This window comes from Dermacentor silvarum, chromosome 1, assembly GCF_013339745.2.
Source record: "Dermacentor silvarum isolate Dsil-2018 chromosome 1, BIME_Dsil_1.4, whole genome shotgun sequence".
Classification (NCBI taxonomy): Eukaryota; Metazoa; Arthropoda; class Arachnida; order Ixodida; family Ixodidae; genus Dermacentor; species Dermacentor silvarum.
In genome coordinates, this window is record NC_051154.1 from 257,480,865 (window position 1) to 257,495,917 (window position 15,053).

Consider the following 15,053-nt stretch of genomic DNA (forward strand, 5'->3'; position numbering starts at 1 on the left):
GCTAATCACTCGCCAGCGATATCGTCGCTAGGCCTTTTCCAGTTCACTTTGAATCTGTAGCAGACGGCGCTTCAGAACGAACCACTGACGCTCCCAAGCAGCAATGTTTTGTTACCATTGTTGCTGCTTTACCCTCTCCTCACAATAATTTCACACGATGAAGAAAACATGCTGATATTTGCGGCGCCACCAGCTGCGATGCGAGCATGGCCGAGCCGCGGTTTGCTGTCCGCCGTCAGTAGCCATGCACTGCAGCCAAGCTTGACTTGTATCGGAACTCTCATTAGTGCTAAATGTTTCACCGTGAACATGGTTTTTAATAAAGTGAGCATTACGCGTCACTTTACTCTAGCGGACATAATTTTGCCTGGAATAGAAGCTGCATAACCAATGTTCGTGTCGCTGGTTGCGGCGACGCGTCGGTGCAGCGTCGATGCGCTCTTTCTGTAGTTCTTTCGGTGGTTTTGAGAGTGATAAACACCACTAACAAATCTTTGACTTAATAAAGTTCATGTTCAATAAAATTTTAATGTCATTCCCACTGCGCTTCTTTTTTCTTTAGCGGGAAAATTTTGTCGTTGCCATCTTGAATTTTGGTGCTGTTCAGGGATAGCGCCCCCCCCCCCCCCTAACTTTGCCGGTAATTTCGACTTGCTTGAGGGGGGCCGCTTGCTCGGAATTTTATGGTAAGTCGACAGGTTCCTTACAAAGATGTTTCAAATGCAAATTCAGAATTCATAGTTCACCAATTTTTTAAAGAGACTCGAAATAAAAAGAAACACTTGTATCGTGCAGCTAAGGGCAGGATTAACGCATGCACCTGGCGTAAATACTATGTCGCGGAACACAAGGAATTCGGGAGGCAAAACATTCATTGTTTCGCGATTGTAGTGTCGTGCAATAGCACCAGGTGCCGCCACTCATCTGCGATTATCTGTAGACGCCAAGATGTGGCGCCACACTCGATATAGTATGTATATATAGGACAGACATCCTTCAATAAAGGGCTCCCGTTCGTCTGGGCTACGATGTGTGGTGTGGTGCATCCGTTCGGCCGCACCGTCCGGCCGACATAACAAACTGGCGACGAGGATGCTACCCGGAATTTCGCCGCCGCCGCCGTTCCTCGTTTCACCAGGCACGCCCGCCATCCCCTGGCCGCGATGGCTGCGCCTGTTTGAAAACTTCACGCTCGCCTCTGGAGCGTCTGAGCTATCGGCGGCCCGCCGCCGAGCCCTCCTTCTGCACTGCCTCGGACCTGAAGGACAACGAATTTTCGACGCCCTGCCACCGCCACCACCATCGAACGCCCCAGACCACCCGCCCGCGCATCCGAGTGCGGGAACCGCCCCCCTTCAGACGGTTACGCCTTCTGCAACCACCGCTGCAGTTGGAACGACAGAGATCAAACAAGCCGATGCCGAGCTCGCACAGCCACCGGACGAGTACGACGCAGCTGTTCAAGCCCTGGCTCGACACTTTTCCGCTACTTGCAACGTACGCGTCGAGCGACATCGCTTCCGTGACCGTCGTCAACTGCACGGTGAGCCGATATCGGAGTTTGCTCTTGCGCTTCGCGAACTGGCTTCGTCATGCAACTTTGCCGCACAAGCGGATACAAATCTGTGCGACCAGTTCGTCGCCGGGGTCACATGCCCGCGCCTACGGGAGCGGCTATTGCTCGAGGGTGACGCGCTCACGTTTGACCGCGCCGTGGAGATAGCGCTTCTTCGCGAGCAAGTGCAGCGCGAATCCGAAGCTCTCGGAACAGCCCCTGTGGATCGAGTAGTACCACAACATAACCGCGGACGCAACCCGACAGGCCGTCGCAGACATGTACGCCAGTCCAGCAGTACCGACCGACGTAGTACGCCTAGCTCTTCGCGCTCCGGCTTCGTTCGTCCGCCTGCGCCGGAGATTGCTAGCGCCGTCGTCCCGTACTCCGTAAACACAAACGTGTGCGGCAACTGCGGCGCACAAAACTGCCAGCCGTCAGCCTGTGCAGCCCGCGGTCGAGCCTGCTTCGCGTGCGGCCGCCGAGGCCACTTTCAACAGTACTGCCGAAATTCGCGTCGCGGACGTGGAAGACGCCCGGCTCGAGTTGCCGAAATCGTTTCAGAGGAAGACGCTGAGAGTGTCGTGAATATTTTTACTGTTCACGCTGAGAAGCGTACGGGCGTCTACGTTGATGTCGGGGTTCAACCTGTTGCTCTGGCATCACGCCCGTGCGTCATAACATTCTTAGTGGACACTGGCTCAGCTGTGTCGATAATGGGAGAACATAACTTTAGGAGCCGGTTCAGAGACCAAGTTGAGCTGAAAAAGTCGCAAATAACGTTGCTGGATTTTTCACGTCGGAAAATTCCTGTGCATGGCCAGTTCACCGCCCTCGTAACGTACAAATCAGAAACGGCTGTAGTAACGTTTCACGTTACACCAGGTGGAACATCACTCCTGGGTGTTGATGCTGTAAAAGCTCTTGGTCTCCAGATTGTAGGCACAGAATTGCGCTGCCTTAATATGGCCGTTGAACCGAACGTCGACACAAAAGGCCCCAAAATCCTACGCCCCGAAATGCATTCGCAGAACACAAACAAGTTGTCTCCGCCCACCACGAAGCCACCACTGGGTCCACCCAAGTTTGGTATGCCTACTTCATTATGGGCCAAGTTCGAACACTTGTTTTCACCAGAGCTAGGACTTGCCAAAGGTGTCCAGCATCGGGTCAAGCTCAAACAGTCGGTAGCTCCTGTCACGCAGAAGCTCAGACGCCTACCACTTTCAGTGCGAGAAGCAGTCAGCGACGAGCTGAGGAACCTACTTTCTGCTGATGTCATTGAATGCGTAAATGCGTCAGAGTGGGTTTCCCCTATTGTTGCAGCTCGCAAGAAAGATGGCAGCATTCGCATCTGCGTGGACCTCCGCGAAGCTAACAAAGCTGTGGTGGTCGACAGCTTTCCCCTGCCACACACAGAAGAGTTGCTGCATGCCCTGAACGGTGCCCGTTACTTTTCTAAGTTGGATTTGGCCTCCGCATACTACCAGGTTCTGCTTCATCCAGACAGTAGAGATATTACAGCGTTCATAACACACGATGGCCTTTTTCGATTTAAGAGAGTATGTTTCGGCCTAGCCTCAGCACCAGCAGCATTCCAGCAACTCATGACGTCAATTCTACAGGGATGCAAAGGCGTTCTCTGCTACCTGGACGACGTCATCATCTTCGGCAAGTCGGAGAAAGAGCACATGCGGAACTTAGAGGAAGTCCTGCAACGAATTTCACACGCTGGGCTCAAGCTAAATGACAAATGTGTTTTCAACACATCCGAACTCTCGTTTCTTGGTCACCGCGTTAGCGCCGAAGGAGTAGCACCCCTTCAGACCAAAGTTGACGCCATTGTTCACGCTGCCACCCCTACAGATGCTGGCAAGCTCCGGTCGTTCCTGGGACTAGTAGAATACTATGCTAGATTTGTTCCACGCCTAGCAGAGGAAGTGGAGCCCATGCGCAGACTTCTTCGTAAGGACACTCCTTTTATCTGGGACACTGCTGCTGAGAACAGTCTTACAAGAGTAAAGAACCTCCTAGCCTCCCACAGGGTACTACAAATGTTCGATCCAGCACTTCCCGTCATTGTGGCCACCGATGCATCCGCATATGGTTTAGGTGCGGTACTGCAACAAGTTGATGGTCGGCACATTCGAACTGTGGCATTCGCGTCACGAACATTGACGGAAGCAGAACGGAAGTACTCGACTGGTGAACGTGAGGCTCTAGCTTGCTTGTGGGCTCTAGAGAAATGGCATGTGTACCTATGGGGTCGTCCAGTTACTCTGCAAACGGATCACCAAGCTCTAGTAGCCCTGCTTTCTTCTCAAGGCACAGGACAGCGACCACTCCGCATAGCAAGATGGACTGCACGGTTACTGCGGTACAACTTCACGATGCAGTACAGGCGTGGTGAGCACAACAAGGTAGCTGATGCCTTGTCCCGGCTACCTCTTCCAGACACTGAAGGTGGCCCCGAGTCAGAAGAAGAAATAGTGTCTCTGGTAATGTGTGTACATCACGATGAACTGAAGCATGCAACCGCGGAGGATAGCACTCTCCAAGACGTTGCCCGTTACGTACAGACATCGTGGCCGCCACGCAAAAACCTGTCACTTAGCCTGACTCCCTACTATGAAGTCCGAAAGGAGTTGACAGTGGTTGATGGCATACTCTTGCGTACTGAGCGCATCGTAGTCCCCGCCAAGCTCACAGCCACTTTTGTCCAGCTGGCTCACGAATCACACCCTGGTATCGTGAAAACCAAACAACGCCTACGAGAGAAGTATTGGTGGCCAGGGTTAGACAAACACGTTGAAACAACTATCCGCAGTTGTGCCATTTGTCAGAGCGCGGACAAAAGTGCCAAGAACTCGCCCACACCACTGCAGCCAATCCCTCTTCCTGACAAACCTTGGGACAAGATAGCTATTGACATTGTTGGTCCCTTCGAGCGTGCACCTACAGACTGCAGATTCGTCATTTCAGTAGTTGACTATTTCTCAAAATGGCCAGAAGTGGCTTTTTGTGCTGATGTTACCTCCCGCACGGTGACGAAGTTTCTACTCTCACTCTTCGCACGTGAGGGTTACCCGACAGAGATAGTGTCTGACCACGGCAGACAGTTCACATCGAGGGAATTTGAATCCTTCCTTGAAGACCGTGGAATCAGGCACATCTTTTCTGCCGTATACCACCCACAGGCAAATGGTCTAGTGGAAAGATTTAATCGGGTACTGAAGTCGTACATTCAACTGGCCCTGCTGGAGCAGCGCCCAGTGAAGGCAACTGTGACTGAATACTTGGGAGTATACAGAGCCACCCCTCACAGCACCACCGGTCTCTCACCGGCCGTTCTTCTACATGGCCGACACATGAGAACATCGCTGGATGTAATTGGTCAGCCTACGGCCGACTTCAGCACAAATCCATCGCGGGAGATGAGCGTGCTCAGGAAAAGAGTCGCAGAGCATCAACGGAAGAGCAAGGCCTACGCTGATCAACGGCGAGCTGCTAGGGTCCCCAAGTTCCAAGTGGGCACCTACGTACGAGTGAAAAAACCAATTCCCGGACCAAAGGGCACTCCAAGTTATGGACCACCATTGAAAATCCTCAAAAGAATCGGCCGCTGGTCTTTCTGTCTGGAAGACGGTCGAACCTGGAACGCTTCGCAGCTGTCAGCGGTACCAAAAGAGGCATCGCCAGAGCAAGGAACTAACATAGACATCTCTGGCGCGCACGACATGCCCCCGTTGACAGACTGTCACAGGAGAGATGTACCATCGAAGACTTGGATCACTACGCCTGCTGGTCCGCATCAAACGCAGGAAGCGAGTTCCGCTGATCAACTTGCGTCTCCCTCACGCCCTGTACCACTACCCGTGCCGCCGAGCCCACCACAGCCGCAAGGTTCGCAACCGCATACCCTGGCTTCAGGCTCTCGCACGGTGGAGTGCAGTGTACCGGTAGAAGGCAATGGACTCGATGCCGAGCCACCGCCTGACCGGCCAAGGAGAAATCGCAGACCTCCAGTGCGCTTCCAAGATTACGTGCAGTGATTTGACAGCAGTGAGTATTCACACAGATAGTGACTGTTTTGTGATTTCTGTGTACAGACAGTGACTGCAATTGTGATTGCTTTGTGCGGACTGGACTTTCTAATGATTCATACGTTTCTTCCCGGGAGGGAAAGATGTAGTGTCGTGCAATAGCACCAGGTGCCGCCACTCATCTGCGATTATCTGTAGACGCCAAGATGTGGCGCCACACTCGATATAGTATGTATATATAGGACAGACATCCTTCAATAAAGGGCTCCCGTTCGTCTGGGCTACGATGTGTGGTGTGGTGCATCCGTTCGGCCGCACCGTCCGGCCGACATAACAGCGATGACTTACCAAAAATGATAGTCAATATTCCAAGAAAATTCTGGTAGGCGATAAATCATCGGGAAATAAATAGTGATGTGCTAGTCAATGAAAATGGTGGAACGGTTGACGACGTTGAATGGTTGCATAAAATCTTGGTTACTAAAATTGGCTACATAAAATCTGACCTGGCTTCAGCTACATTACTTGAATTATGTTTCAAAGCACTGATTAAGAAATGTGTGTTTTCATGATACCAGGCCCCATCAAATATTTGGGTCCACAGTCCACTCACCATTAAAATTGGGGTCACACGAGGAACCTTCTCCTGGAGCGATGACACTAACTGTCAGGTCAGCTTCTGCCATGCCTCTGGAATTTAGCATGCAAGTGTATGTCGTGGAACCTGTCAAAGATCATCAAAACAAAATGATTTCATTTCACCATGCCATCCCGCTATGCAGTAAGTGAACAAGAAAGACACAGTAAATGCATTCATCAAGTTGGGTTGAAAATACTCAGGTGTTCATAAAAATGCTTTGAAACTAGCATTTACGATAATTATCTCTACTTGCTAGAGGATTACTCAATGCTTTAGCTGTTTTGAAGGGTTTGATATTTTGCTGTCACACACCATCTTTTTCATGCAGTATTCTAGATAATGGGAACACAAAATTTTGAAGTAAGCTACTCACGTGCAACATCTCTGTAAAAAAGAAAGAGATTGCAGAAGTTAATTGTGCACCCATTAACTACAGTAAAGGGGTTTTACTTTGAAGCTTCAGAGAAAATACCTTACAAGCAAATAAGTAAACACTCACATCACTGCTCAAGGCAGCAAATTATATTAAAATACAATTCCTATGCTTTATTGCAGCATCAATAGTGCATCAGTACATAATAAGAAATCTACGTAATGTGTACTGTAGCGAACAATTTGCTTGAAATCAGAAATCACAATATGCTTACATTCTGCCTCAACAAAAGATATAATCAGTACTCTATTGCTCTATAGGTCACCTTTGGCTGAGAAAAATTATATATGCAAAATAAATCACTAAGGAATCTGAAAATTTTTCAGTAAGTGTTCCAGCGCAATTTTGTTAACACAGTAGATAAATGTGGGCACTCAGGCAATCAGACCAGGACATATTCCTAGGATAAAACAAAACATGTAATAACTTATAAAAAAAACAAAAGGACACAGCACCTGAATGCTGTAAAATAACAATACCTTGATTTGGGCGAGTTGGTTCATCTTGAGAGTGTTCTTAACCCTTTCAGGCACTAACTGATTCTGGTGATTTAAAAGTTACTTCAACTGGATTTGCTACATATTCAGAAACATAAAAAGCGCACAGCTGCAAAATAGATTAACAATTTTTAATCTTTTAGTGTGCTTTCTTATGTTTAGAGAATGTGGAACTCCATGCGAGAACTCATACAGGCACATCAGATATGAGAATATCAACTATTTCATGTCTAGCAGGCTTGAAAAGTGCCTATCCAGTCACTTGTAAATTGTGCCTGGTGCAACGAATTGTGAAAAACAATGAAAGAAGTGAACTTGCTGCGTACAACATACTCAAACCGAGTAAATATACCAAACCATCTACATTCCCACTTGTTTTACTAAAGCATTTTGCACATGTTATTCAAACTCGCAGCCCAATTCCAATCAGAAGTGCTTTAATATGTATGTGACACATCTTAAATGTCATTACCTTTATCAGTGCCTTTGTTGTTGGTGTACAACCTTGGTGTACACAACTGTGTACACAGTGGGTCAAAGGGTTAAAACAGCAGGATAGACAAGGACAAAAGTACACAAATGACAGGAACGTCCTGTCGTTTGTGTACTTTTGTCCTCGTCCACTGCGCTGTTTTAAGAACACTTTGCAAAATAACTGCTGGTCACACTGTTTGTCATGACAAAATGTTTGTGTCAAAACTGCAGAGGAATTAAATTACGGGCACTCGCTCAGCAAGCACAAAAGATTGTGATCCAACCTGCTGGCTTGTGCATGTTGTTGCTGAAGATGAAGTCTGTCGCAGCCTGAGCATCAGGTCCGGTAATGTAAAATTTTCCAAAGTATGACATGTTGAAGATGGCCGCATTCTTTCGGCAGCTCAAACATTCCTGCTTGATCTGAAAATGTAGTGCATGAATAAGAGTGAAACAGCTGAGACAAATCCAGAGTGCAGGCCCCTTTATGTAGTTCTATGCCTGCCCAATCATCCCCAGAGTCATGGGTAGGTACTGTCAGTCACACTTCACCACACCACCTCAGGGAGAAACCCCGTGTAAGGCATGCTCCTAATGCAATGGCTTCTGACCCCACTATTCTGCACTCACTTCACCTAAGGCTAATTCATACCGAAAAGAGCTGCTCAGTGGACACACCCTGTGTCTGTTATTGGCAGGTAACTCTTTGCAAGTCGAGCCAACAGCCATGCTTATATACCACCTCTTACATGGATCTTTTTGGTGCAACATTTCATCATGCACATATCTTTCAACCTGTACTTGTGGCAGTGAGAATTGTTGCCACAAGCATGTGAAAATTGCTGTTGGTTAATGAGCTTATCAATGTCTTTCAACAGTGCTGAGACGGAAGGAGCCTCTTCAGAAGCTTTCGTTGTTGAGGACATATCTAGGTTCCTTGGTATCGAAATTTTCCTTGCTTCTTCAAAAGCCAGGTATTTATTTAGTTTGCCATTGAAGCATCCTCGTGGTACTCAGCTACTTTAGAACGAACGTCTAAACACATTGCCAAGCTTGCTACTTGGTCAAATTTGTAGTGTGGAAACCATGTTTTTAAACACTTAGCCAGATTAGTAGCAGACACCATTAACAGTGCCAGATTTCCACCTGGTGGCTCGTATTGTCCAGTTGCATGAAGAGGCAGCACACGGTGGGTACTTGAGCTGATAGTGTCGGGTAGACATAAGCACCTGCAGGTGCCCTGTGACTCTGCCCCTGTCTTGTGATATGCTTCACTGCATGGCAACTATGCAAAGCAAATCTGTACTGCGGCGGAGTTGACTTACAGAAACGACAAAAATTTTTGGGGGTTCAAATATTTAGAATAGTAAAACTGTCTCTCGAATCGAATCGAATATTAACAGATTCGAATCAAATATTTTAATATACACGCACCACTATTTAGAAGCACAATATCATCATCAGCAGCCTATATTTATGTCCACTGCAGGACGAAGGCCTCTCCCTGCGATCTCCAATTACCCTTGTCTTGCGCTAGCTGATTCCAACTTGCACCTGCAAATTTCCTAACTTCATCATCCCATCTGGTTTGCTGCCGACCTCGACTGCACTTCCCTTCTCTTGGTATCCATTCTGTAACCCTAATGGTCCACCGGTTATCCATCCTACGCATTACATGGCCTGCCCAGCTTCATTTCTTCCGCTTAATGTCAACTAGAATATCGGCTATCCCCGTTTGTTCTCTGATCCACACCGCTCTCTTCCTGTCTCTTAACGTTAGTCCTAAGATTTTTCGTTCCATCGCTCTTTGTGCGGTCCTTAATTTGTTCTCGAGCTCTTTTTGATAACCTCCAAGTTTCTGCCCCATATGTTAGCACTGGTAGAATGCAATGATTGTACACTTTTCTTTTCAACGACAGTGGTAAGCTCCCAATTAGGATTTGGCAATGCCTGCCGTATGCACTCCACCCCAATTTTATTCTTCTGTAAATGTCCTTCTCATGATCAGGGTCCCCTGTAATTGACCTATGAACATACTTCTTTACAGACTCTAGAGGCTGATTGGCGATCCTGAATTCTTGTTGTCTTGCCAGGCTATTGAACATTATCTTTGTCTCCTGCATAGTCATCTTCAACCCCACTCTTACACTTTCTCGATTAAGGTCCTCAATCATTTGTTGTAATTCGTCTCCATTGTTGCTGAATAGGAAAATGTCATCTGCAAACCGAAGGTTGCTGAGATATTCACCGTTGATCTTCACTCCTAAGCCTTCCCAGTCTAAGAGCTTGAATACTTCTACGCATACAGTGAATAGCATTGGAGAGATTGTGTCTCCTTGCCTTACCCCTTTCTTGATAGGTAATTTTCTACTTTTCTTGTGGAGAACCAAGGTAGCTGTGGAATGCCTGTAGATATTTTCCAAGATATTTGCTGAGCACAATATATGTTCGGCAAGCCTTACCATAACTTGCCTGCTGCCATCAGTGCTACTAGTTATTAAATGGCCTTTAGCGTGCTGTTTTCGATCTGTTTCACACAGTTGCCAATTGGATGCACAGGCACATATGCACAGAGTGCTTAGACACAAGCATGTAAGCTAAAGAGCATCTCTATATGCACTTGTGATGGCAAAGCGGGTACAAGCTAGAGTGACACAGTCGCAACTCGGCATAATCATGAACAGAGCTGCATGACTGAATAAATCCGATGTAATGCTTCGCAAGCCCAGTTTTTCACAGATATAAGGACCGCTCAATTCACCTTCCTCTTCGTGAACTCGTTCATGCCTGTTCAGTACCAGTTCTGGGTCAGTTCCATTCTTATACAGAATGGCACTGCCCCATTCTGTATGAGAATGGAACTGGTGAGTCCTTGTGCAGGACACTCAGCACATACAGTTAATTTCCGAACACCAAAGCCCCACATGACAACTTGACGCCAGCGCCAACAACTTGGTCAAAGAGCAGTTCATAAATAAAGGTAATCTCTCTCTCTCTCACACAGAATGGGCCCAGCACTTCCTGCTCAAATCTTGTGCAGTGTGAAACAAATAATGATGCACAGGTTCCAACATGCTGTGCTGGTGCAACAGTCAAGTATGGCAGCCCCTGAAGTAGTTAAAAGAGTGCAGCCAAACTGATGGACCTATAGGCTTGCTATGACATGTTGCATTGCTAAGAAATGTTCAGGTAAAGTGAAATAAACAGCCATAAAATTAAGAACCATGCTGCATGAATGGAAATCTTGATTTCACTTGTTAAAGTAATTTTAACCTAGAAAAATATATATCTGCTCTAACATATGGAAGCAAAAATTGGCTAAATAAACCATTGAAGGACAATAGATTCACGGGGTTTAATATCCTCAAGCAGCACAGTGTCTATGAGAGATATATGAAAGACACTACCGTAGAGGGCCCTGAACTAAATTTCAGAAATTGTTATGTTATTGGGTTTAATGTCTTGAAACTGCACAGTGCGCAGTGAAGGACACCATAGTAGATGACTCCAGATTAATTTTGACCACTTGGAGTTCTACATGGTACATTAGCGTTATTGCATTCCGCAACTAAGGAACAAACCCATGACCTTACTCTCAGCAGCACAATGACATAGCACTGAGTCACCACAGTGTGTTGGACTGTTTTGCCCACCTGGGATTCTTTAATGTGCACTGAATGCTTGGCACATGACCCTCTTTGCTTTTTCCTCCATCAAAATGAGGCTGCCATACCTGGTGGGTCAAACATGCAACCTTGTGCCCCACTTCAGCAAAACGCCACAGCTACTGAGTCATCTCAGTGGGTAGATAAAATAGGTTTAGTACACTAGCTGTCACTCTAGTGAGGATGGGCAGTTAAGAACAAGCAGCGAAGAGCATAAAAATGGCCTGCTAAAACAGTGTATTAAGACAAGCCTATGAAAAATCTATTGAATCTACGGCTGCTGCTTCTCCTCCATGAAAGTGATGACAAGAGTAAAGTCGTTACCTTCAAGAAAATATGTGCACATGGAGAAACACATGGTGCACGAGGTATTAGAGGACACAGCTCCAAATCGCCGTAGACATTATTGTTCTCATTCCATCCGAGTATGCATTTAACTTTGATTTCATCAAACCCTCTGAAACTTATCTAGGTACATTTATTCCAGAGTAGCAGCTTCCAGTCTGATATAAGAGATGAAGTTGCACACAGTCCTAGTCGCCTTACACACTGACTACAGCGACTTGGAGATTGCTGCCTTCTTGAAAGTGGTAAAATATTTCATTTTTAGGATGAAACAAGAGCTTGTAGCGGCCGCGAGAGGGCCACAACGTGCAGGCAAGGGCGAGCAGCGAGCGCACCTCTGAAACCTTTCTAGCCACCATACCGGTTGCACCCCGCGCCCCCGTCCTCCACTCTCCACCAATGGTGACGAGTGGAAAGGGCGAGCAGCCCCAAGGGCGGCTGAAGCAAAAGAAAAATAAAACCAGTTGACAGTTGGGATTCACGCCGTCAAGTAGTCTCTCTCTCTTCTCCGCGCGTACTCGCGTCCCAACAGTGGTGACCCAGACGAGGCTTAACGACAACCACATATCGATGCCATGGAGACTACAGTCGACGCACCAGCCATCTCCGCTGTCGACGTTAAGCTACCGCCATTTTGGACAGCCGACCCAGGGCCGGTATTTTGTAGCGATGCCTTTAAAATAATAATGCCTTATCGCGCTTATCGCTCTTTGTCAGTGGTCAGAGCGACGGTCCGCTCGCGTTATCAACGGGATCAGCCGGCCGTGAGCGGTGGATGATAAGACTAGTGTAAAATAAGTCATAAGGCATCGCTACAAAATCGCGGCCCAGAACTCTGGTTCTTGCAAGTGGAATCGCAATTCGCCGCACGACGCATTACTACCGACCAGACAAACTACCACCACGTGGTCGACAGCCTTCCACCTACAACAGCGAGCGAAGTACGAGATCTACTGGTCGCTCCACCTGCAGTGAACGCATACACAACACTCAAGCAACTGCTCATCAGCCGCCTCACACCATCAGAGCCTCAGCGACTGCAACAGCTGCTACATGGCGCTGAGCTCGGCGACCGGACCCCTAGCCAATTGTTGCGCCACATGCAACAGCTGCTCGGCACGATGACCACCGAAACGAAACGCGGGTCAGACTTTCCAGAGATTCATGGACGGCACTCTTACGCGGCCTCAACTTCTGCCATGCTTACCTTGATGCAAGCGGCACACCAGAAGAGCATATAAAGCACCTGCGCATCGTTTTCCAGCACTTAGTCGAGCACGGGGTAGTCGTGAACATGGCCAAGTGCGAGCTTGGTGTACCTGAGCTGTCGTTCCTAGGACACATAATTTCTAGCTCAGGAGTTCGGCCTCATCCCAGCAAGGTTGAAGCAGTGCAAGGATTCCCGCAGCCAAATACAAAGTGCCAGCTGCGAGAATTTCTGGGTTTAGTGAATTTCTACTGCCGTTTCATCCCCCACTGCGCCCAAATCCTCCAACCTCTTCACAACCTGCTGGCCACTTCACGAAACTGCTCGGACACCCTTTCCTGGTATGATGAGCCAAGCGAAGCCTTCCGCAAGATCAAGGATGCCCTGGCAAACGCCGCACTCCTTGCATACCCTAGGCCCGGCATTCCGCAGTGTGTGATGGTCGATGCCTCCGACACAGCAGTCGATGCTGTCTTACAGCAGCTCGTCGATGGAATCTGGCGCCCGACATTGTTTTTCTCGAGGAAGCTAACCCCCCTTGAGCGCCGCTACAGTACTTTCGGGAGAGAACTGCTGGCCATGTACACGGCCATCCGACATTTTCGCCACTTCCTTTAAGGCATAGAATTCTTCGTCCTTACTGACCACAAGCCACTTTACCTACGCCCTGCGTTCCCTAAGCTCCGACGGTGGCACGCACACAGCGCGGGAATTGCGCCACATGTCATATATATCTGAATTGACGACAGACATCCGCCATGTCAAGGGGGGCGACAACGAGGTGGCAGGCGCCCTTTCCCGGAACCCTATAAATGCCATTGTGTCCCCACAGCAGGTTGACCTCTCCACTTTGGCAGCAGCTCAACGTGAAGACGACGAGCTAAAGAGCCTGTTGACCGCAACCACTGCCCTAAAGCTGCAGTGGCTGCCAATTCCCGGATCCCAAGACAGAATTTGCTTTGACATAAGTATCGGCAATGCTCACCCGTTTGTGCCTTCCAACCTCCGTCGCCACGTGTTCCAATCGCTGCACAGACTCTCTCATCCAGGGATTAGAGCCACACAGAGGCTGGTGACAGCAAAGTTTGTCTGGCCATGCATTAATCGTGACTCCCGGCGCTGTAGCCTGCCAGCGTTCCAAGATACAGCGACACACCTTGACAGTACTAGGAGCACTCCCAACCCCGGATTCTCGATTTGATCATGTTCACCTGGACATTGTTGACCCACTACCACCCTGCCACGGACAGACTTATCTGCTGACATGCGTGGATAGATTCACCCGTTGGGCGGAGGCCATCCCTATCGTAGACATCACCGCTGAAACGGTTGCCCGCTTCGGGGTGCCTTCCACGATCACAATGGACCGTGGCCAGCAGTTCGAATCCGCCCTCTTCACTAGCATCGCTCAGCTCATCAGTGCCACTCGCATACGTACAATGGCGTACCATCCCATGAGTAATGGCATGGTGGAGCGCTTTCCCTGTCAGCTTAAGGCAGTGCTCACAGCAACCGAAGAACACAGCTGGGTGGAGGCGCTCCCACTCGTCCTTTTGGGCATACAGTCCACTCTAAAAGCAGACATTGGCTGCCGCGCCGCTGAGCTGGTCTATGGCACGACACTCTGGCTGCCAGGGGAGTTCTTTGTGCACGGCTCAGACGAGACACCTACGGCTTCCAGTGGTTACGCACTTCGTCTACGTGATATGATGAGGAAACTTCATGCTGTGTGCCCGCGGTATCCAGGGACGCGGGCTGTACATGTCGACCCGCAGGCTCACATCGTGCCCATACATGTTTGTGCGACATGACGCTGTTCGGCGGCCTCTTCAACCGCCATATGATGGACCGTTTAAGGTCCTCCGCCATGGGGACAAGCATGTCACCATCAATAAATGCGGCCGCCAAGAGGTTGTGTCGCTTGAACGTGTCAAGCCACCACACATGGACAGTGACGCCGCCGCGGTGTCTCCGCCAAGAGAGCCCCCGCCTTCACCAGGGCCCCCAGCTGCAGCGCAAGCTCCAGAGGTGCTCACGCGACATACACAAAGTGGACGGTGCTCAAGAGCCCCTACTCGCCTGGACCTCTGATCACTCCATTCGGCAACTCACTAAGGGGGGAGTGCTGTAGCGGCCGCGAGAGGGCCACAACGTGCAGGCAAGGGCGAGCAGCGAGCGCACCTCTGAAACCTTT

At 48.9% G+C, this 15,053-nt stretch overlaps 1 protein-coding gene across 1 annotated transcript in view; it reads right to left on the minus strand.

Annotated features, from left to right (window-relative positions):
• LOC119437074 (sarcosine dehydrogenase, mitochondrial-like) overlaps positions 1 to 15,053 on the minus strand; it is an 89,809-nt gene that overhangs the window by 17,374 nt on the left and 57,382 nt on the right. The window contains 2 exon segments of the mRNA XM_037704145.2: positions 6,212 to 6,322; positions 7,927 to 8,065. Of these exon segments, the coding sequence (XP_037560073.1) occupies positions 6,212 to 6,322; positions 7,927 to 8,065 (250 nt within the window).